Source organism: Hyperolius riggenbachi, chromosome 2 (assembly GCF_040937935.1).
Source record: "Hyperolius riggenbachi isolate aHypRig1 chromosome 2, aHypRig1.pri, whole genome shotgun sequence".
NCBI lineage: Eukaryota > Metazoa > Chordata > Amphibia > Anura > Hyperoliidae > Hyperolius > Hyperolius riggenbachi.
The window spans coordinates 160,166,861-160,190,562 of NC_090647.1; the positions used below are offsets into that span (position 1 = coordinate 160,166,861).

Sequence of the window (23,702 nt, forward strand, 5' to 3'; positions counted from 1 at the left end):
CCTGGATCTTTTGCTATGAATCCAGGTACTTGAGCCAGTCTGGCGTAGTGCGCATGCACACACTCCGCCGCCGGGAGCGTACTACACCTGCGCAGCACTATTGTGCAGGTGCAGAATGCTCCTGGCTGTAGGAGCGGCATGTGGCCGGACTGCGCTGACTGGCTGAATTACTGGGACTCATAGCAGAAGATCCAGGTGGTGGAGGTGGACAGCGAGGGACTAATTGGCCTGAAGGGGGCTGGAGGAAGCCCCAGGTATGTATAAAACTTTTTTCTTTTCATTCATCTCAGGTACCATTTAATTCATAGTCACCAAACCAAATTTTCACCACTTTATCAAATTATTTGATTTAATGAGCAAAGAGAGTGCATACATTTGCATAAATCAGCATAAACGCAGAATTATTTTTATCTCATTGACCATGTCTATTAGTGACACGGCTACACATCAGGCTTTATTCTTGCAGCATAGATGTTATTTAGTATATAAGAGATTCCTGTGTACACATCCTATATACTGTACAGTCACAATCAGATATGTATATCTGACTTTAAAAATACGGGGACTGCTTTATTGAAGCAGCACAGAAGTAACTAATTTTGATTGGTTTATTTCATTTTTCTGGACTAAGCACCGCTATTACTGTATATATAAATTATTTATGATAACTATTATCTGAGAAATAGAATATTTTATCATATTTTCTATTTTAATTAGTTTAAATTCATTAGGAGTCAGAGTCAGTACATTTTTTCCCGACTCCGACTCCAGACACCCAAAATTGCCCCGAATCCGACTCCTCGACTCCGACTCCACAGCCCTGAGGACATCAGCAGTCTTCTTGGAGGATGATTTTTGACAAGGCACCCACAATATGGCGTTATGATTTATGATGGTGTGAGTTAGTAGGTGAAGCCTAGGGTTGGTAGTGGGTTCCCATTGCTGACACGAGAGGATGGTGCTTTTTCTGTAACTTGGCTGTGTATTTGTTTCATCTTAAGTCTTCTGACTTGTAAAAGGTACAAACCGGAACAAAGAACATCTATCAGGCCCTAGGCAATGTAAGTGTGGGTACATGTAAGAATGATGTGCAGGTACTCTGCAGGGGAATGAGGAGATTCTTCCTCTATTACATTCTTCATGCACAATCTGAACAAGGTTTATGGGTGACAGACAACACCTCTGTGTTCAATGTGCACAGCATTCTCAGTGGATTCCCTGCAGCTCTGTGGGGAGTGCATATGTAGAGTATAGTACTGTAGTACTACTGTGTAACAAAGTAAACCTGAGACAGATGAAATTTAAGTTTTATACATACCTTGGGCTTCCTCCAGCCGCCTTCAGGATAATCAGTCCCTCGTTGTCCTCCTCCACCACCTGGATCTTCTGCTATGAGTCCAGGTACTTGAGACAGTCGGGCGTAGTGCGCATGCACACACTCCGCCGCCAGGAGCATACTACACCTGTGCAGCACTATTGCGCAGGTGCAGAATGTTCCTGGCTGTGGGAGCGGCATGCGGCCGGACAGCGCTGACTGGCTGAATTACCAGTACTCATATCAGAAGATCCGGGTGGTGGAGGACAGCGAGGGACTGATTAGCCTGAAGGGGGCTGGAGGAAGCCCCAGTTATGTATAAAACTTTACTTTTCATCCGTCTCAGGTACCCTTTAATTTGTAGTCACCAAACCAAATTTTAACATATCAAATTATTTGATTTCATCAGCAAAGGGAGTGCATACATTTGCATAAATCAGCATCAATGCAGAATTATTTCCATCTCGTTGACCATCTCTATTAGTGACACATCTACACATCAGGCTTTATTCTTACAGCATAGATGTTATTTAGTTTATATAAGAGATTCCTGTGTACACATCATATAAACAGTCACAATCAGATATGTATATCTGACCTTAAAAATACGGGGACTGCTTTATTGAAGCAGCACAAGTAACTAATTTTGATTGGTTAATTTTAATTTTTGTGGACTAAGCACAGCTATTACTGTATATATACTGTATATATACATTATTTTTAATGACTATTATCTGAGAAATAGAACATTTTATCATAGTGGGCAGCACGGTGGCGTAGTGGTTAGCTCTCTCGCCTTGCAGCGCTGGGTCCCTGGTTCTCTCCGTGTCTGCGTGGGTTTCCTCCGGGCACTCCGGTTTCCACCCACATTCCAAAAACATACAGATAAGTTAATTGGCTCCCCCTAAAAAAAATTGGCCCTAGACTACAGTACTTACACTACATAATATAGACATATGGCAATGGTAGGGATTAGATTGTGAGCTCCTTTGAGGGACAGTTAGTGACAAGACAAAATATATATATATATATATATATATATATATATATATATATATATATATATATATATATATATATATATATATATATATATATATATATATATATATATATATATATATATATATATATATATATATATATATATATATATATATGTGTATATGTATATGTATATATTATTACACACTGTACAGCGCTGCGTAATATGTCAGCGCTATATAAATACTAAATAATAATAATAATTTCTATTTTAATTACAGTTACAAATTCATTAGGAGTCGGAGTCGGTGCATTTTTTTCCGACTCCAGGCACCCAAAATTGCCCGACTCCACGACTCCGACTCCACAGCCCTGGAAAAAAGCATAACATATTAGTTTCAGCAATGTTACATTCTTACACTGAAGACTGGAAAAAGAACAGCTCTGTATAGAACTGTAACCATTGCTTTCAGCTTTAATAGACTGGAGATATTGAATAATCCTGTATGTGCTTAGAGTCCTATGGGAGAAAAGCGCTCTACAAATGTTATAGTTAACCCTAATGTTTTTATTTATTTTTTGCCGTCTGTGTCCCTTTTAGCTGGATTTACTCAACTCGTTTTTGCAGGTAACTGTAGGTACCCAATGGACACCAGTGTTCTCCCCAGGCTCTTTTAGCCAGGTGCTTCACCTGGCTAGTTTTGGTGACCACCCGGCTGTTATCAACTCACCTCCTCTTATGCTGTGAGCAGAGTTGTGCACAGAAACACCAACCTTGCATTCTCTCATCTTGCCCCACCCGGCTACTTTTTCATGCCACCCGGTTGGAAATAATTTCCGGGGAGAACACTGGACACAGACCACAGTAAAAACCTGAAAGTCTTTAGCCCTTTCCACAATAACAAAATTATCTGCCAGACTTTTTACAACTGGAGAGATGACTTCACTGTTTGATGCTGCTGAGAAATGTGTAAATAGTGGTTTTGTCACAAGTGTTGATGCAGAAAGTTTTTGGTGTGTGGTTTGCATTCAATTTGTTTTTGTTTTAAGTATGAAACTTGCACTGTAAAGTTGGTTTGACTCTCAACTTTCCCAGCCATTCCTGCAGGGTGTGAATCTGATGAATCCTAGCAAGATGCTGCTCAAGTGGGGTTCAATGCCTTAGCTTGTCTCCAGGACTCCTTTATCACGACAGTAATGCTTGGAGACCGTGAGAGTCCCTCAGCCTAGCTGATAATTGCTTGTCACTGAAGTAAGTGGATGTCTTTAACCCCTTCAGGCTTGGGGATGGTGCAACTGCTTAATCTAGTGTTGATCGGCATACTTGTTCCAGCCACTCCTCTTCATTCTGCCTTTAACTCGGTGTCGACAGTTTTGATAGTAAACTTTTCAAACTGAAATCGAGTAACCGGTACCTTGTAAGTGGATTATAAGGCGAAAATGGGCACCAATTAGTAACGAGGCTCCAGTGAGATAGGGTGGCAGTTTCATAACTGGATTAGCCCACCGTTGAAGGGAGCGAGCGCCTGTGTTTGCTGAGATGTGAAATCCCCCAGTTGTAAAGATTTTAATCTCTCTTGATGCTTTATGTAATACTGCATCATGTGACCTGCTGCTTGTGTTGTCATCTGCCCTTGTTTCCTCCTCTTGATCTGTAGTCAAGCCAGGCATGAACATCCCCGCCAAATGTACAGGAGCTCTGTGTTCTAGTGCAAAAATATTCTCCCCTCCCCTGTAGCAGAGGGCTCACAAGGAGCAGAGCACTGAGATGAGAAGAGGCAGCTCTGGGAGATTTGTGAAATGATACAGCATGAAGGGCTAATTCATGAGCTAGTCAGCAGCATCATCCTAGATACATCAATGCAATGGACTATTCACCATAGACAAGACTTAAACACGGTAACCATGAAGGTGCTTGTCTTGGAGCTGGAGCAGCATCTGAAAAGGTATTTTCACGTTCAGCTTTTCAGTGCAGTGTTTTATCTGTAGCAGAAGCTGTTAGTTTTGAATGGCTTCTGATGCCGAGGATGCATCTGTCCGTTCTTTTTTTTTTTTTTTTTCTTTCTTTGGCTGCCCTTGTCTACTGGACATCTTGTCCCAAACAGAAAACAACTGACAGTTGGAGCTGTAAAACAATGCCATCAGTGTTTATGGGCTAGCTGCTAAGGAAGATTGTTCCCACCAAGTCTTTAATCTCTTCACCGCTAATAAAATGTGCTGGTAGTAAAGGATTAGCTGCCTAGGATTTGTTGCAGTTTGTGTTTGAAGGTTGAAGCTCTCCTTCCCTGTGTTTTATACTTTACATGTACCTGAAATGATACCTTCTGAATCAGTTTCCCAGCAGCTGACCTTGTCTGAGGGAAGCATGACTAGTAACTGGAAAGGGCTGTGTGAATTTGCTGTGGCAGTGTGTGTGAAGTCAAATATTGGTTACATTACAAAGATTCCAACACCTTTTACTTTGTGTGTTGCTTTCACTTTCTGTTAAGCATTTCCAGTAAGTAATATCTATTCCCAGAACCAATACAACACTTATCAGGTCAGGGTTGAGGTTTGGAAGGCATAATCAGGATTGTGAACTGTAAGTATAGTTTGTGTTTATAGCACTAACTGCAGCCCAGTCTACAAACTAAATGGAGATGAGGAAGAAATGAGAATATTTCAAAAGGCTGGTTGGATATTGTTGGCAATATTTATTTTTTATGTAGCATTGCCTCTAGCTGTCCCTCAGAGGAACTCACAATCTACTGCCTACTGTAGTCCTCTATCCATTGTAATCTAGGGCCAATTTAGGGGCAAGCCAATTAACTTAAATGTTTTTGGGATGTGGGAGGAAACCCATGCAGACATGTGGAGAACTGGGGACCGAGCCTTGCAAGGCAAGAGTGCTATTCACCACGCCACTGTGCTGCCCAATATTCAGTGACCTATTTATACAACACTTTGTGTTGCACAGGGGCTACCCATTCATTTAACAGTACCTGCATAAATCTTGAGTGAAGGTGTAGTGATGTCCGTTTCTACAAGTTGCTTATGTTAGGGTACATTTACCGGTCTGCATATTCCACATTCTCCACCATTTGCAGCAACGCTCATTGACCTTAATATAGCTGCAGGTGGAAGTTGTGGTGGATGACTGACAGAAAATAGAATACATTTAACTAGGGAATCTGACATGAGTGTGGATTTAGACAAGAGCAGAGCAACTTCATAGGAAAACACTGGAAAGAAACATTGGCAGCAAATGCAGAGCTGCAGAAGAGATTTTTTTTTCCTCCCTGTGAATTTTTCAATGAATGACGCACTCAATGCTTTATAAATGCTGTAAAGGTTTCACTAATCACATTTCACATAAACTGGAGACATTTCCATCAGGATATGATACAGATGCATTTATGAATGATTGCAGGAACAGTTTATACTGTAGACTGTAGGATTTCATGTGAGTACATGAGATCTGCACATCTAGTGATGTAACAGGCAGAAGGAGCCAGGCTGTACTGGTTAATGGTGCCGCTACTAATAACTGCAGTTTAAGCTTTGATTGAGAAAATTGTTTAAAGAACACTTGTCACCAGGAAAGTGCAGTAGCAACAATTGGACCCTATTCCCACTTTTTCTGGACCACGTGCGGCCAGCGGGAGCTGATGGTCCGCCGTGGTCTGGCTGTAGCCTAGGGCAGATGCGCTCCCCCATAGGCGAATGCATCCCTGTACCCAGGATTATCGCAGACTGCACCGAAGTGCGGGCTGCTTATGGCATCGGATCCCATGGATCAGTTGCAGCATGACAAGTGTGAACAGCTATTTATAAAATGGGGCAGTTCACTATGGAGCAAAGAAAATGTCAGTTCCTCCACTAAAGTGGGAACAGAGCCTCACTGACCTCCTAAGTGCTCTTTGGCTAGCTCTAATATGGATCTCTCTGTCTAAAATTCTTTAAGGCCATGCTTTTTATAGTGGCGTGGTTTATCGCTCAGCAATGCACCACCTATGCTACGATCACAGTGCGGCAGGAGCATTGTGGTGTAACAAATGATGGCATTATATTCCACAGCATGCAGTGTGTTTCCTCTAAATGCATGTGTGAACTGTATACGTGAAGCATACTTTTTATTGACTGCATGCTTCACTGTACACAGCGCATTGTGAGCATAATGTGTTGTCGCTTTCACTAACCAGTGCAATTACACGCCACTGTGAAAGTAGCCTAAAGTTTCCGGTCTAGAACAAAGTATGCAGGTTCCTATTCCAAGAGGCACTCTAAATACACTGCAGGTAGTGGATCAGTATTACTAGTAGTAATAGTTCCACTAAAGATTCACCAGAAGCAGCCTCTGATTAAGTGACAATAGACTTGGGATGGTGAATTTTACAAGGTCCTCACCCAGGACATGTTCTATTTCATGTTTCCAGTTCATAAAGCCCAAGTCAGCTTTACAGCAATGTTTCTACACATGGTTTGATCAAGCTGAAAATTGTCAGGTACATTTGAATAGCTTGAACAAACTGGCCTGAAGATTATAGCTTTCTTCAGAATTTGATCTTGGGAGTCTTTCACACCATGTGCTTTAATTTGCAAAAACATTTGCACATGCTTGCATGGTTTTCTTTTTACGGTTTGTGTTCCCATAGTCCTGATTAAGTACTTTTTTGCTGTAAGAATTGATGCGTCCCTGAAGTGTCATGTGACATGATGAGATAAACACATACACACATAGTACTAGCCCTACTAAGACTCCCTTTGTTTTCCATTACAGCAAGAGTTAAAAAACAAAAAAAATCTTACATTTTTGCAAAAGAGTTTGTTGTTCAATGGGTCATTACTTCTGTATTTGTTTTCACCTGAAAAGGCAGCGTGTGTATTCTAAAGTGCAGTTGTGACATTCTATTGCAATCTTAAAAATTGTAAATAAAAATGAGGCCTCTTGCACACTACGTGATTCCGATTTGCGATTTTGATGTGATTTTACATCGGATTCCAATTTGCAATTTTTAATGGATACTGCATGCTGGATGCTAGCATCCAGGGAAAACCGAATCGCTAATCGGATTTGCAGTGTGCAGGAGGCCTGAGACAGTTTTCTATATTACTAATGTTGCATTTATCATCTATACGACACATACAGTACATTATCTCACATGTTTATTTCCACTTCAGGTTCACTTTAAGCCCAGTGTGTAGTTGTTTCACTAGTAGGAAGTCTTCACTGTTATGCAACCTAACATTCATACATAGTTCTAATCTGGGTTATAGTGCACTACAAAAAGCAGTTTTATTTGAGTTGTAATACGTTTAAATGAGACGTTAATTTGTGTACAAACACGTGTAACCATGTGGTCACCTCTAGAACCAGTTCCACGTGAGTTGATCTTGAAATCTGTTTGACATATTACATTTGGGTTTACTATTTGTATGATCTAATCCATTGTATACAGTACTACTGTTATGCATATGCATTATCTGAAGATCTGTTGCAATTTCAGTGAGGATTGCACATAGAATGCAGAGGTGTTGTCAGCTCATTTAACTGCACATCACTCTCCGATGTACCCAGCTAAGGTGTACTAAGCAAATACCTAGCACACTGATTGTCCAAAGGGCTTGTCTACAATCTCCATATGTTTTAATACCTTGTGCTGTACTGTAGCATAACTTTTTGCGTGCCACCTTAGTGCTAGGCAATCAGATTAGCAGAGATTCCATCTTTAGTATACTCTCAAATATCTTCTTTTAGCTTTGAAAGAATTAAGTGTCTGAGGTCTCATAAACTGAGTCGGAGTCTGTAATGTACATTTTAAAAAGGGCATCAACTTATAATACCTACAAATGCATATGTTGTGAAAGGGCCGACATGTTCAAACCTCTCCTTTGCAAAGGAATGGTTCTGGACTGCACAGACCAGTAAAATAATCTGTGGAGGGTTGTGTTCTAGCTAGATAACAGGGCTGTGGAGTTGATACAAAAATCTTCTAACTCCAACTCCTCAGTTTATGAAACCACGACTCCGGGTACCCAAATTGGCTACGACTCCAACTCCTCGACTCCGACTCCTTAGTCTAATACTTAACAGGGCTGTGGATTTTGTACAAAAATCATCCGACTCCCAACTCCGACTCCTCAGTTTATGAAATCAACGACTCCGATTCCGGGTGCCCAAAATTGCCTCGACTCCGACTCCACAGCCCTGCTAGATAGAGCACAATCTCACCAGTTTTAAAACTCATATTCAAAGTGGGCCGAAATTGTGGGACCTAGTCGTGGGTCAAACCTCATTATCTACTGGCCACCTTCCTCCCTTTATAAAGTTCTATCGTGTCAAATGGCCCCCTCCAACTCATATACAGTTCCCTGGTATCTAGTGGTCCTCCCTCCCCAATGCAGTTCCCTGGTGGTCTAGAGTGGGACAAACATAATGCAAAGTGGGGAAACCACTTGAGGGCCAGATTTAATGGCTCTGAAGGACAGATTTGGCTCACGGCCGGAGTTTGACATGTATGCACTAGGGGCACACTTGGCAGTGTTAAGGAGTCTTGCCCAAGGTCTTACTTAATCGGAACCTAAACTGAGAAGGATATGGATTTGTCCTTTTAACATAATACCAGTTGCCTGACTCGCCTGCTGAAGCTGTCTCTCTTAATACTTTTAGCCACAGCCCCTCAACAAGCCTGCAGATCAGGTGCTCTGACTGAAGTCAGACTGGATTAGCTGCATGCTTGTTTCAGGTGTGTGATTCAGCCACCACTGCATCCAATGAGATCAGCCGGACTGCCAGGCAACTGGTATTGTTTAACAGGAAACATCCATATCCCTCTGTTTAGGTTCCCATTAATAGGTGCTGGCTTACTGAGTAGTGGAGGCCAAGATTCAAACCCCGGTCCCCCCTGTGTCAGGAGACAGTCCAAGGCAGAGCCCTTAACCAGTACACTATCCAGCCACTAATATGCACTTGAAATGCATATTTATAAATCCTTGTCAAAGGATTTTGAGATCTTTTTCGACTATTTAGAAATGGACATACCCACCACAAGCTGTTTGCAAAACTAAAGGAATTGTGATCTACCTATGAGCAGTGTGTTACAGGTCATCAACAATACTCATGGGTTGATTCACTAAAGAAAATCGCGCAAGTAACCTCCTGCTACTCACACTATTTCCACAACATGCTTTTGCTGCGGGTAGTGCAGCATAGCAAACGCTATTAACTTAAGCCTCCTTTCTGCAAATATGGAGCGCTCCTCTCCTCCCGCCCTGAGCCCCTTCGGGTCCAATCACTATAAAGGACATGATCCCTGCACTCTGATTGTCCTAATGGGCTGCCTGTCAAGTTACTTTACCTTACATCTGTAACATAATGACTTTACGAATGCCTAACCTCTCCCCCTTCCTCCCCCACTTGTAGTCCACTTTTTGATGCCTAACCCTAACTTCTACCCACCCCAACCCACGTTGCCCGACTTTTTTGAAGCCCAGATTCCTGTCACTTATGTCGGTGCCTAATCCTAACTGCTGAACCCTAGCAGCTAACCATTACTCAGCTTCTGTTGTCTTCCCTTCATGTTCATAGCTGAGACTCTGCACCCAAATAAACCTTTCCCCCCCACAGATAACCTGTGCAGCATTTTATATATGGGCCATGTTTTACAGACTTGAGTTTGATGATTTCTTGAACAAAGAGCTATTATAATTTATCAGGGTGGTGCATGTCTGGACTTTTTTTTTTTTTTGCTGATTAGTCGTTTTGGGCAATGGCACACCTATCCTGTGTTCCACCACACAAAGTATTGCTGAACTTTTTTTTTATTTTATTTTTTTAAATTGCTTGTGTTTTAAAGTGTACCAGAGACCTAAATTAATAAAGATTACCCAGGGCTTCCTACAGGTGATAAGCACATGTGAGTCCTTCGCCGTCTTCCCACAGTCTGCTGTTCAGCAATGAGCCTCGGTAACTGGTTGTTGCGTCATTCGGGGTCTTCTATGCAAGCGTGGACTTCCCGTGCATGTGCAGAAGACCCCGACTGACGCGACTGAACCAGTTACCGGAGCTGATTGGCAGGAGGAAGCACAGGGACTCAGACGTGCTTATGGTGCTGGAGGAAGCCCTGGGTAAGTATCAAATCTTTATTATTTTACATCTCTGGTTTCCTTTACGTAGATTATAGTCGATAAAGTAGCGATATAACTGAGAATGCAAGTGAGTGGGCTGTGCTTGGCACACAGGAGTAATCCTATTCATACATCCTGAAATGGATGCAACATCCCTGCAATGGCTAGCTTGGTCTATAGCTGTTTAGAATCCCCAGGAGGACTTCTGTTATTATATATGCACAGATAGATTTCTATAGCCATGAAAACATGAACTGGTGCACCTGTCGTGACTCCTAGCTGGAAAATCTCTGCATATACACACAGTACATTACCCCGGGGTGCAGCGTGCATGAGGGAATAGTGTGCAGGACTATAAAAAGCTGCTGTTTGTACTGCTTTGGGATACATGTTACCACATTAACCACTTCGCGTCCCTGGGGTTTTCCCCCTAAAAAACCAGAGCAATTTTCTACATCTCACACTCCTCTCATTCATTTGCCAATATCTTTATCACTACTTATCATACATAAATGGTCTATACCTTGTTTTTTCTGCCACCAATTAGGCTTTCTTTGGGTGGTACTTTTTGCTAAGAATTAAATTATTTTCTATGCATTTTAAAGGGAACAAGGGGTAAAAAATGAAAAAGTCATTATTTCCCAGTTTTCAGCCATTATAGTTTGAAAATAAAAGTTGCTGCTGTAAGTTAAACCCACACATTTTATTTTTCCATTCGATGTGGTTATTTTACCATTTAAAATTCAATCCTAGTACAATGTATGATGACAATAAATTATTTGGAAATAAAATGAATTTTTTCATTTTGTGTCTGATTTTTATTTAGTTTTTTTCCTACTTTATAGTTCGATCCTCCCCCCAGTTAGCCAGATGTGCACCTACATACGCCTCCCTCCCCCACAGTTGGTCAGATGTGCCTCTGGATACCCCCCCCCTCCCAGCCAGGCCTTAGTACCCCTCCCCCCCCAGCTAGCCAGATGTGGATATTTATCTATTCCCCCCCCCCCCCCCAAGCTGTCTGGTTGTCTATTCACCCCCCCCCCCCTCCATAGCCAGGTGTGTGTGCGCCCCTTTACCCCCCCTTGTTGATCCTGTGTTGCTCCCCGTGCCCCCCCTAACCCCCCCAGCAGCGGTGTTTTATTTACTGATTCCCCCCCCCCCCCGAGCAGCTGTGTGTTTTTTTTACTGATCCCCCCCCCCCCAACCAGGCCTTAGTACCCCTCCCCCCCAAGCTGTCTGGTTGTGTCTATTCACCCCCCCCCCCTCCATAGCCAGGTGCGTGTGTGCCCCTTTACCCCCTCCCTCCCCTTGTTGACCCTGTGTTGCTCCCTGTGCACTGCCTCAACCCCCGCCCCCTAGAGCCCCCCCCAGCAGCGGTGTTTTTTTTTTCTTTTTTTACTGATCACAAACTTACACCAATCCCCGGCACCCCCCCCCCCCCCAGAGATCGGCAGCACAGGGAAGCTAAGAAAACTTTCACCTAATCTTGATGCTGCAGCGGCGATCGGCTCCCCTCCATTCAGTACCGCTGACAGCCTCCATGTGCAGAATGGATCGGGTCCCGGCTTGATGACGTCATTAAGCCGGGACCCGATCCATTCTGCACATAGAGGCTGTTAGCGGTACTGAATGGAGGGGAGCCGATCGCCGCTGCAGCATCAACATTAGGTGAAAGTTTTCTTAGCAATTCCCCATGCTGCCCGATCGCATCATGGAGGAGGAGGAGGGGGGGGGGGATCGGACACCTGGGAGGGGATCCCTTATTAGTGAAGTTAGAGGGAGGGGGGTTGATGAGCCCAGGTGCGTGCTAGCACGCACGCTGTGCTCATATAAAGGGGAAAACGTATAATCACGTCATGTGGCTTTCACAAGCCACTTGCAATGACGTGATTATACTGTAGTTGGGACAGGAACTGGTTAAAAGTGCAACTACATTTTCTAAGTAAAATCTTATTTGTCAATTCTCCATGAGATTGTTACAAAAAAAGAAATCTCCCTCTAGTGCTAGGTACACACAATGCATTTTCTCTGTGGATTTTCGATTCGTTTTTCCACTCTATTTCCTGCTCGATTCTCTTATCTTTTCTTATCAATTGCCATTCACTTGTATGAGAAATCGAGCGGTAAAATGATCTAAAGTAATATCGGACATGTCGGAAATTATCTATCAAACGCAAAAACGTATAGGGTGTACCTAGCATTACAGTATATCCTCAGAATACGAGATGAGTGATATGGAAGCTGCCATATTTACTTTTAAGCAATGCCAGTTGTCTGTTCTCCTAATTCTGTGTCTCTCATACTTTAAGCCATACACCCTGAACAAGCACGCAGATCAGGTGCTCTGACTGAAGTCTGACTGGATTAGTCGCATGCTTGTTTCAGGTGTGTGAATCAAACACGACTGATGCCAGAAGAGCAACAGGACTGCCAAGCAACTGGTATTGCTTAAAAGGAAATAAATATGGCAGCCTACATATCACACTCTACTCGAGTTCACTGTTATCCAAAGGTGTGAGGGGGGCACAATTAGTTGTGAAGTTTAAAAAATAGCTTTTTAGAGAGATCACTTGGAAACAAATGGCAAAGCACTGCCCTGATGAAACTTTTGACAGTGAAACCGGTCGGGTGAGGGGGACGTGTGGCTGGACGGCGTCCTATGATCTTTTGTGCTGTTTTCATTGTGGGTCCCTGTAACAAGGGCCCAGATGTGAGTGACTTTTAAAACTTTTTATGCTGTTTTTATTGAGCTATTAAAATCCCTATAGATACGCTTAGATGTGTATTGTTTCTTTGCATGCTTCAAATTTGATGAAACTCTGCATGTGAGGATTTGAATTGTCATATCTATCTGGAGAGGAGGCCGGCTGCGAAGACACCTGCTGCTGACCTCATATAGCCATATTACAGACCCTGTAGTTAAGGTCTGTAAGGATTTGGTAAGCGCATCTGTTTTTATGGTGCTCTTGGTGGTGGACATAAGTGAATCTGCGCTGAAGTGTTTTATTCTACAAAGCACTGCAGGAGTCCGGGCTACCTTCACGCTAACGATTGCTTTGCACATCCATGAAAATGGGGTCGCGTTGTAAAGTTTATCAACGGTTGCATTGTATGTTCCTGCTGTGATGCTACAGTGCATAGACCTGGGCTTGCATCACATCCATGACCATGCGTGTCATCCACTAACTCTATGGATGCTGCATGTTATCCCAATGGAGATTGTCATACCGCAGACTCACCAGTGTGGGCATGCATTGAAATATTAATTGCATTGCACTTCGATGTGATTATGGGCTGTAGTTGGCCTGTGAAAGAAGCCTGAAGGGATTGTGGTGACAAAAAGAAACAAAGAACCACACTTTTAGGAAAGTGGTCCAGCAACTTGTCTTGGATAGATGACCCCAGTAGGCAGGACCTTTTTTTTTTTTGTAAACACATTTTCTAAAGAGCAAGTGAGCCCTGATGAATGGTTTTAACATTCTTGTTACGTAAGATTTTCTTTAATCAGCTATTAAATCTTAAAACATGTATTTAGTTGCGCTTCAAAGCCAAACTTCAGTCAAAACTTCAGGGCTAGAACAAGTCTTGCTTATGAATTGTGAAGGTTTGATGATTAATCTGCACCTACAGTTTCATATTAATGTTATATAAATTTCATAAATGCAGCATTGAAATGAGGATCGATGGGTGTATTCTAAATGCAAGAAATCGGTCTGAAAAGGCTTGCATACAGATATCACGTCTGTTGTCTGTGCTCTATTGGTGACCCCTATAGGTATATAGGTACTCATTGGAATTGGGACCACAGTGTTACCACAGTATTTTTACAAATTGGGGCTCTGCCGCTTTAATGGCTTGCTGCAGAGCCCCACAACCGAGCACACAAATCCGTCCATCCCTTTTCTGACAACCAACAGAGCTTGCTGTTGGTGGGCTCTGATCGCTGCTGCAGGCAGGGTTTTTTTTTTGTTTTTGTTTTTTTATTATATAAAAATGACTTTTTTTTTCTTTATAGCCCTGATTCCTTCACCCCTCCCGCCCCTAGCGGCGATCGCAGATGGGAGACTGATGACGGAACAAAGCATCAGCACGTGCAATCTCCTGCAAAACACTGCCCCGGGACTTGACGCCGATTGGTGTTAGGTGGTCGGGAGGGGGTTAATGACGCCCTGAGCAGTATCAAGTTACAATATAATCTTGTTATTGTAAACTCGGTCCCAGCAAATGTCTGTATAACTATTACTATACAATGTATGACGGAACAGTGTATGATTTCTGATATAGTAAACTTCTAATATAGTAAACTACTTGGCCAGGTCCCTTGAAGATTACTATAAAGGGGTTCTACTTTATATTTATTTGGTTCCTTTTTGGTGCCATGTCCATGGCCCAATTAAATCCTCTAAATGTCAGCTCTATTCCTGAGCTAATCTATCTGCATCCTCTTAACCACTTTACCCCCGCGTGTACGGATTTCTCCGCCCCTTTTTCCATCCTTTCACCCCCAGGGACGGAGAAATCCGTACTTTGCGCACTCCCGCCGCTGTCCGCGCTCCCGCTCGTAAACACGCCGCCCGCCGCTAGTAAACACGCCGCCGCCCGCTCGCCCAGAGATCAACGAACGGGAAAATCCATTCCCGTTCGTTGATCTAAGCCCCGCAATGATCTGCTGCCGCTCGGCTGAGCAGCGCGATCATTGTGAAAAAATAACAAAGTCCCAGCCTCTTTCTACTTCCTGCAAGCGTCCGGAAGGACGCTTGCAGGTCACATGAAACAAATTGGTAATGTTGCCATCTTGTGGCCAAATAGTAAAACTACACCCTAACCATTTTTTACACACAAACTTGTTTTACACAAAAAATTAACTCCTTACCTCCCACACTCCCCAATTTTTTACAATTTACAATTTAAAAAAAAATACAGAAATATTTACCTTCGGGACTGAACTTTTTAAATATTTATGTCAAGAGGGTATAACACTGTTACTTTATAAACTATGGGCTTGTAATTAGGGATGGACGCAAAACTGAAAAAAATGCACCTTTATTTCCAACTAAAATATTGGCGCCAAACATTGTGATAGGGACATAATTTAAACGGTTTTATAACCGGGATAAATAGGCATATACATTTAATGGGTTTTAATTACAGTAGCATGCATTATTTAAAAACTATAAAGGCCGAAAACTGAAAAATAATAAAAAAAAATTTTCCCCACATTTTTTCCTATTTTCCCATTAAAACACATTTAGAATAAAATTATTCTTGGCATAATGTCCCACCTAAAGAAAGCCTAATTGGTGGCGAAAAAAACAAGATATAGTTCATTGCATTGCGATAAGTAATGATAAAATTATAGACAAATGAATGGAAGGAGCGCTGAAAGGTGAAAATTGCTCTGGTGGTCAGGGGGTAAAACCCCTCAGTTGGGAAGTGGTTAAGCTTTACATACATGCTAGACTAAAGTCAGCAGATGCAGTCTCTGTTGAGAATCTAGCATGTTTACAGCCACTCTGGTATGTTGCTGGAAGAGTACAGGATCATTTTCAGGATAGTGCATTGTTCCCCTCCTTACTCTGCCCATCAGAAGCTGTGCTGTTGTCCAGAGTGGTGGGGACCATTGTGCAAGTGCATTTTCCCTTCCTTACATCGCCCATCAGACGTTGTGCTGTTGTCCAGAGTGGGGGGATCATTGTGCAAGTGCATTGTTCCCCTCATTACTCTGCCAATCAGAAGCTGTGCTGTTGTCCAGAGTGTGTGTGTGTGGGGGGGATCATTATGCAAGTTCATTGTTCCCCTCATTACTCTGCCAATCAGAAGCTGTGCTGTTGTCGTGTGTGTGTGTGTGTGTGTGTGTGTGTGTGTGTGTGTGTGTGTGTGTGTGTGTGTGTGTGTGTGTGTGTGTGTGTGTGTGTGTGTGTGTGTGTGTGTGTGTGTGTGTGTGTGTGTGTGTGTGTGTGTGTGTGTGTGTGTGTGTGTTCATTGTTCCCCTCATTACTCTGCTAATCAGAAGCTGGGCTGTTGTCCAGAGTGGGGGGATCATTGTGCAAGTGTATTGTTCCCCTCCTTACTCTGCCCATCAGAAGCAGTGATGGACTCACAAGTACTTATGAGTGTCTAAGCACTCAAATTTGTGATTTAAATGAGGCTTAAAGAGAATCTGTACTCTAAAATTCTTACATTAAAAAGCATACCATTCTATAATGTTCTCCTGGGCCCCTCTGTGCTGTATCTGACACTCCCTACTGCAATTCTGGCTTGTAATTGCCAGTTTTAGGCAGTGTTTACAAACAAGACATGGCATGTGATAGGCTGAGAGGAGCTCAGTCTGTGACTCATACAGCGCCTGCAGGGGGTGTGGAGAGGGTGTCTATAGCTTCTGCCTATAACGAGCAGAGCAGCAGATTCCTGCCTGAGTGCCTGAGCCCGACAAAGCCGTCAGAGGAAAGATTAGATTATATATCAGAGATAATACAGCCACTGTGCAACTAGGAAAGGCTGCAGTAAGACGGAACACATTAAAACAGGTATAGGAACTTATAGGATAGAAGAAATAAGGCTGAAAATGTTGTTAGTCTCTTTAATTGCCTCAGGTGTGCGTCGGGGAAATGAGGGGTTAATTTACCCATAAGTCCGTGGTATATCGTGCGCTCCAAATAGCTTGCACGCATCCTATTGGACGCGTTGCAAGCCTCACTATGGACGTGTGCGGTGGTGAGGCTTGCAACGCGTCTAGTAGGATGCTTGCAAGCTGTTTGGAGCAAACGATATACCACACACTTATGGGTAAATAACCCCTCATTTCCCTGCCGCACACCTGAGGCAATTAAGCCTCATTTACTGTAAATCACGAATTTGAGTGCTTAGACACTCGTAAGTACTCGTGAGCTCGTGCCTGGTCAGAAGCTGTGCTGTTAAAGAGAACCCGAGGTGGGTTCTAAGATTCCTAATAGCAGACAGAGGCTGGCTGTGCACATAATCACCAGCCTCTGTTGCTATATATCGTCCCTCCCGCCCCCCCCCCCCCCCCCTGCTCTGCCCCCCAGAAATCACAGCCGAGCTGTCGACTCGCAGCATGTCACCAGCCGACTGTTTACAATTGCCTATCAATCTTCGCCGCTCCCCCGCCTCCTCTATAGCTTTGGTGCCCACCCGCGTCCCTTCCCTCCCCGCTGAATGGAGTGGGTGTGGGGGGAATCATTGTGCAAGTGCATTGTTTCTTGTTTCTCTCCTTACTCTGCCCATCAGAAGATGTTCTGTTGACCAGAGTGGGGGGGGGGGGGGATCATTGTGCCAAGTGCATTGTTCCCCTCCTTACTCTGCCTGTTAGAAGTCATACTGTTGGTCGGAGTGGGAAATAATCAGGCAAGTGCACTGTTCCACCTGACATCTCTCCGGGCTCTTTCACAAACGTCGCACGTTAGAAAATGTTTCAACGCAGACTAACGCACTGCAATACTAAGTCTGTACGACATTCACAGTGCACAGGTTGCGTTTGTGTGTAACAGTCTACCCCCACCCACAGGACATTATATGACACTTTGCTTAGCAGAATGTGCATAGACTGTTGCACGAGATCTGGGAAATGTGGGCGCCTGTTAGATTAGAAGATCAGAAGATTAGCACCGCCATAGGCGCCCATTCAAGTATCAGGTTTAAAGGAAACCTGAGATGAAAGTAAAGAATAAATGTTTACATACCTGGGGCTTCCTCCAAACCCCCTTCAGGCTGATTGGTCCCTCGTCGTCCTCTTCAGTCTCCTGGATCCTCTGCTACAGCTCCCAGTAATCCTGTGCCGACTGGCCGAAATACCGGGAGCTGTAGCGGTGGAGGCAGCCCAATCTATGTGCACATTTCTTTTTTGCTTTCAATTTATGGGGAAACGTTGGAAGCCCAAAAATTACTGTTCACTTCCAGATATTTCAGTGGATCGGCATGGAGGGGACAGTTAAGGTTAGCTGTGGGATTGAGGAGTGGTTGTTTGCTATGGGGTGGGTAGTCAAGATCCGTGCTGGGGAGAGGGAAATTGGGGGGGGGGGGGCGGTTGTTAAGGTTAGGCATTGGTAGAGGATGGGTTCAATGTGAGAATAGGGTTAGATATAGCTAGTGAAGCAAAATAAAAAAAAATATAGTTAGATATATATTATAGGCTTTATGGGTGACCCCCCCCCCCCATGAATATACGTGTTAGATGGCTGCAGGCAGACAGTTGGGCAAAATGACAATGATAGTACTTGGCTCAGTGGCGTAGCTATGAATCTCGGGGCCCGGGTGCGAGTTTTACATTGGGGCCCCCCAAGAACTCTATACGTAGCAATTGATACGGCGCAACAAAACCTGCCAAGGTCATCTACAGTGTCAGAGGTGCCAGAAGGGAATGGGGAACAGCTTGTTAATGATTACTACCATTCAAAGCATCTATAGAAGTGATCATTACCAACACAGGACCAATAAACAGCTTATACTTTGGTTTAGGAAGGGTCCCATGGGGCCCCTCTGGCCCAAGGGCCCCGATGCGGTCGCTACCTCTGCAACCCCTATTGCTACGCCCCTGACTTGGCTCAAAGTTAAGTCAGAGATCACCATCGGACATAGCGTTTGCTTTCAGCACTCACACTCGCCTATAGTTTGAGGAACCGAGCTGGTACTTGAATAGCACATCAGACAAAAACAGTTGCTATCAGATCTATAGATGACTGAATGCAGTATGTGAGCAAAATATTAAAAATATGCTGTGTGACTATTGTCAGTTCTATCCCTCTTTATATGGCTTGGATTGAATGTCTATCCACCAGAGGGCGCTGGAGTGATGTACGTTCTGTTCCAGGTTGCATGTCCCGTGGATCGCATCCAAATGTAGCGAGCCCTCTGCTGTGAGCGTGCAGTCCTCTTGTAATGATGGCCACTGTCCTGACAGGTGTACAGCTTTGTAAGAGCCATCCAGCCAGTAAGAGATGCCCATGCCATGTGAAGAGGAATATCACGTATAGCCTGATGATGCAATAGTACTATTGTCATGTATTCCGTGTGTTCCTGTTCTGAGGAATGTGGGAAATCTGCTGTGCTGGGTATTCCAGTGGCAACGGGCGTTCTGTAGCAGATGATGAAATCTCATCACTATATATTGCCTTCTCATCTCCATCTTCCTATAGTGCAGCCCTCTCCTAGTCCTGAAAGGGTGACTAGGAAATGGGCGTTTCCGAGCGTCTGCTGAGCCAATCGGCGCCCTGTGCATATATTATGTAATAAGGCCGGCTATGAGCAGAGCCTGGGAAGCGCTGAGCTGGGACATTTCTTCCCGCAGCTGCAGCAGCATCATCAGCATCAGAGCGGCTTCACGTCCGCTGGTCGTCTTGTGTGAGCGATGTAGAGCGGCGGTCGCTATGGATCTAGGGGTGTACCAGCTAAGGAACTTCTCCATCTCCTTCCTCTCCTCCCTGCTGGGCACGGACACCGCCGCCGTCACACTAGACAGCAGGTATCCCTCTCTCCCGATACATGGCACTGGCTGCACTATGTACTGTACTGGCACTGACTGCACCATGTACAATGACTGTTCTCTTGTCTCCTATAGCTCCTAGTCTCCTATAGCAATTGCTAAACCAGGCTTCTCTTGTAGTACGGTATATGGCACTGGCTGCATTAGGCTTCTCCTATTCTTGTATATGATGCCATGTCGTACTATATGGCATTGGCTGCAACAGACTTCTCTTATCCTGACCTAGTATATGGCACTGGCTGCACTAGACTTGTCTTGTCCTAGTATATGGCACTGGCTGCACTAGTTTTCTCCTGCCCTGTCCTAGTATATGGCATAATCATTGACTGCACCAGGCTTCTCCTCTCATAGTATATTGCACTGGCTGCACCAGGCTTCTCCTCTCCTAGGATATGGCATAATCATTGACTGCACCAGGCTTCTCCTCTCCTAGGATATGGCATAATCATTGACTGCACCAGGCTTCTCCTGTCCCAGTATGTGGCACTGGCTGCATCAGGCTTCTCCTGTCTTGGCAGTGGCTGCACCAGGCTTCCCATGACCCTGCCACGCTTCTCTGGTGTCTGACCCTGACTATCAGTTCTCTTCTACCACCTTATGTCAAAGACCTGAGTTTTGTATAGTGTGGCACAATTGCGTATGGTGTTGTCTGCATACGTGTGAATATGGGATCTCGCTTATTTGACTGGTTGTCCTGTGGATGCTAAGCACGGTCATTGTAAGGTTTGTGACAAGTCCCATTGTTGGTGAATGAGTGCAGGTGAATAAAGACCGATAGTCTGGCTGTAGTATACGGGGACCTCTAGATCCCACCGTGACTGCTAAGCTCCAGAGCATCTCGTGGGGGGGGGGGGGGGGGGGGGGGGGGGGTAGTGCTTGGGCGACACTGTCTGGAGATATTTCTCTATACTACGTTTTCTCTATTGATGTACTCGTATTGCTGCACATGAGCGGTAGCAATATACTTTAGTATTGCTTTTCAATAGAAATCGTGATTTCTGGTGTTCTACGAGATCTAAGCTCTAGTATTGCTTTTTATTAGAAAGAGATTTACTCCTAGATGTACTAGAGAATGAGATAGATTTATATTGGGATTCTGCTGTCTGTGAATAGCCGTTGTCTAATATGTGACGTTTTGCCTTTCAGCTCTTCTGGTGCCAGCGTGGTCGCCATCGACAACAAGATCGAGCAAGCCATGGTATGTATGGTGCACACGCTTCCCGATGTGATGTGTGTATATGCAGATGGGAGCGCTGCCCCCGCCACCCCCGTGCACCTGGCACACGTATACACACACGGCCCGACATCTCCATGCATCTCATACACACGCCGCCGCCGCTGCTGGCTGCTCATTTCCTCTTTGTTATTGGAGCGCTGCCTGGAGCTCTGCTGCTCCTCTCACGCGATTCCCTGCTCGCTGTTACTAGGCAGGAGGAGAACCTTTAACTCCCGGCTATAAATATCTCGCCGCGTGATTGGCTAGATCGCAGCCAAGGCGGGAGGGCGCTGATGCGTTCTCATGACGTCACGATCTTAGAGGAAAACACTATGCGGCAACCTGCTCTGCTCAGACTAGCTGTAGCCGGTGTACGCCGGGTTGGCTGGCCTGTCGGCGCTATTGTCCTCATGCTGCTGCAGAGGAAGCAAGGGAGCTGTGCACACAATCACTGCACATAGGCGGGCCTAATAGCCTCTGGCCTCACTGCAGGCATACATATTATTTTTTTTATTTTGTCAGGAAATGTGTTTATATGTGTGTATGTAAATAAGGAATGCTGCTACACTTTTGCCTTTGTGTATCAATCCTTGCAGTCTTTAGGTTCTACTACATGGATAGGAAGGAATTGATGTGATCTTAGTGAGGGAAGGCTCAACCCAACATGGCAGTGAGGAGGATATACTGCCTAATAAAATTAATTGTACCCATAAAGCACTGGTGAATCAGAACCACGCTGATTTTGTAGGGGATGTATATGAAACTAAGTATTTCTATACTAAACAAAAACCTATACCATATATATATATATATATATATATATATATATATATATATATATATATATATATATATATGTATATATATTATAATTATAATATATTCTCCCTTAAAGCATAATTTATTTGCAATTATCCAACTTTCTGTAAGAAAAAATGTTTTCCATGCTGTGTCAGTTCTGCTTGGTGAATCTGTACTTTATTCTCTTATGTCCCCTCTGCAAAGTGAGACACCTCCAGAGTATTCTGAACCCAAATATGACACAAATGGACTCTGTGAAAGGACCCATAAGACAGCATTGGTCAATCCTACATGTTGGTCCACTGCTGTCTGAAAGAGGCCCTAGTGTGAACTGACCCTCATCAGGGTCGGGTTCTGAAAGTTAGATGAACAGGCCTCTGTAATGCTATAAAATAGGCTATAGATGTAGTGTAAACTGTTTAACTGTGTTTGGCTTTTCACATGAATGATTTGCATATTCACTCACTGAACAGGTGTTGCATCATGGGAGTACTTGCTCATGTGAAGCTGAATAATTGTAAATACCTTCTGTTGTAAAAGGCAAATTTATATTTTTTACTGTAAATTAATGTAATTCATCAAAATGTCCAAAATGAATTGAATCTATACAGGTAATTTACTATGGGAATGCAGCTGTTGCCACATAAATTACTTGTCCTCATTTATACTGTACAGACAGCTTAAAAAAAATTTCTAGGTGATTTCGAAGCATTTATCGTTTGGATATAGTGTTAAACTAGGCGTTCAGCTGTATTTGAATATCACATTTGGAGAGGATTTCTTTTCCTCTCTCATTGAATGTTTCCCATATTCTGCATACTGTATTTACTTAGCAGCACTAAAACGTGGCACACTGACACACCTTTCATGAATACTGGAGCAAAGGCATAAACCGAAAGTTCACCATTTTGGACCATATAACCCTGGTGTTTACATAGTGGAAGAACATCTATGTAAACCACGCCTTTGAGTGCAGGAAGGTTGATCTTATACAACTATGGTTGTGTAGAAATTCTGTTATTGGTATTGTTTTTTTTTTATTGTTTTTTTAGGAAAATACGGATCTTTAGCTAAACTGAATTTGAGCAATGATTTTATTCAAGGCTGTGGAGTCTGAATCGGAACAATTTTGGGTACCTAGAGTCGGTGGTTTCAATAAACTGAGGAGTTGGGGTCGGATGATTTTTGAACCAAATCCATAACCCTTGTAAAAATTAGACTGAGGAGTCTGAGCAATTTTGGGTACCTGGAGTCGGTGGTTTCATAAACTGAGGAGTCTGAGTTGGATGATTTTTGTACTGACTCCGCAGCCCTGATTTTATTTGTGGAAATAATCCTCCTAATGCCTTAGGTTCATACATTTAATGTCCTACTTTTCTGCCAGTGTTAATTTTTGTGTTACATTAATATGCAGGTTTGCTGAGTTTAATAGGGTTCACCCCCAAGTTGGCCTTGAAGTATGTCAGGAGACACAAGACACTGACTGTGATAGGGATATTAGACAGTAAGCTCCCCTGAGGCATCGTTAGTGACAACTATGGACACTTACCAAAATTCCTAGTGTGGGTCAATCAGAATAGACAGTGTAATTGGTTCAGTGCCAAGGTGCATACAGTTCTCATTACATTTCTATGCAAGCCATAATTCTCTGCATCTCATTGACCATCTGTTTTGGAGATGGATTACTTGTGCTTAGAGCCACACCGTAGATGGCATGTATGGAGTTCTGCTGGCCTTAGGCGCATTTATGCAATGAATTTACTGTAATATTCCCTTACTAC

The 23,702-nt window shown here is 43.6% G+C and overlaps 1 protein-coding gene across 3 annotated transcripts in view; it reads left to right on the top strand.

The window, feature by feature from the left end:
* The window catches only part of TSC22D1 (TSC22 domain family member 1), a 133,868-nt gene that overhangs the window by 106,211 nt on the left and 3,955 nt on the right, over positions 1-23,702 (top strand). The window contains exons 1-2 of one of the 3 annotated variants that reach the window (XM_068267767.1): positions 3,946-4,245; positions 21,051-21,102. In XM_068267767.1, coding sequence (XP_068123868.1) covers positions 4,100-4,245; positions 21,051-21,102 — 198 coding nt within the window. In that variant the 5' untranslated portion in view covers positions 3,946-4,099. Of the gene's footprint in view, positions 1-3,945; positions 4,246-19,667; positions 19,884-21,050; positions 21,103-23,702 lie in introns of those variants that run through there. The other 2 variants (XM_068267766.1, XM_068267765.1) reach the window with 2 other exon arrangements.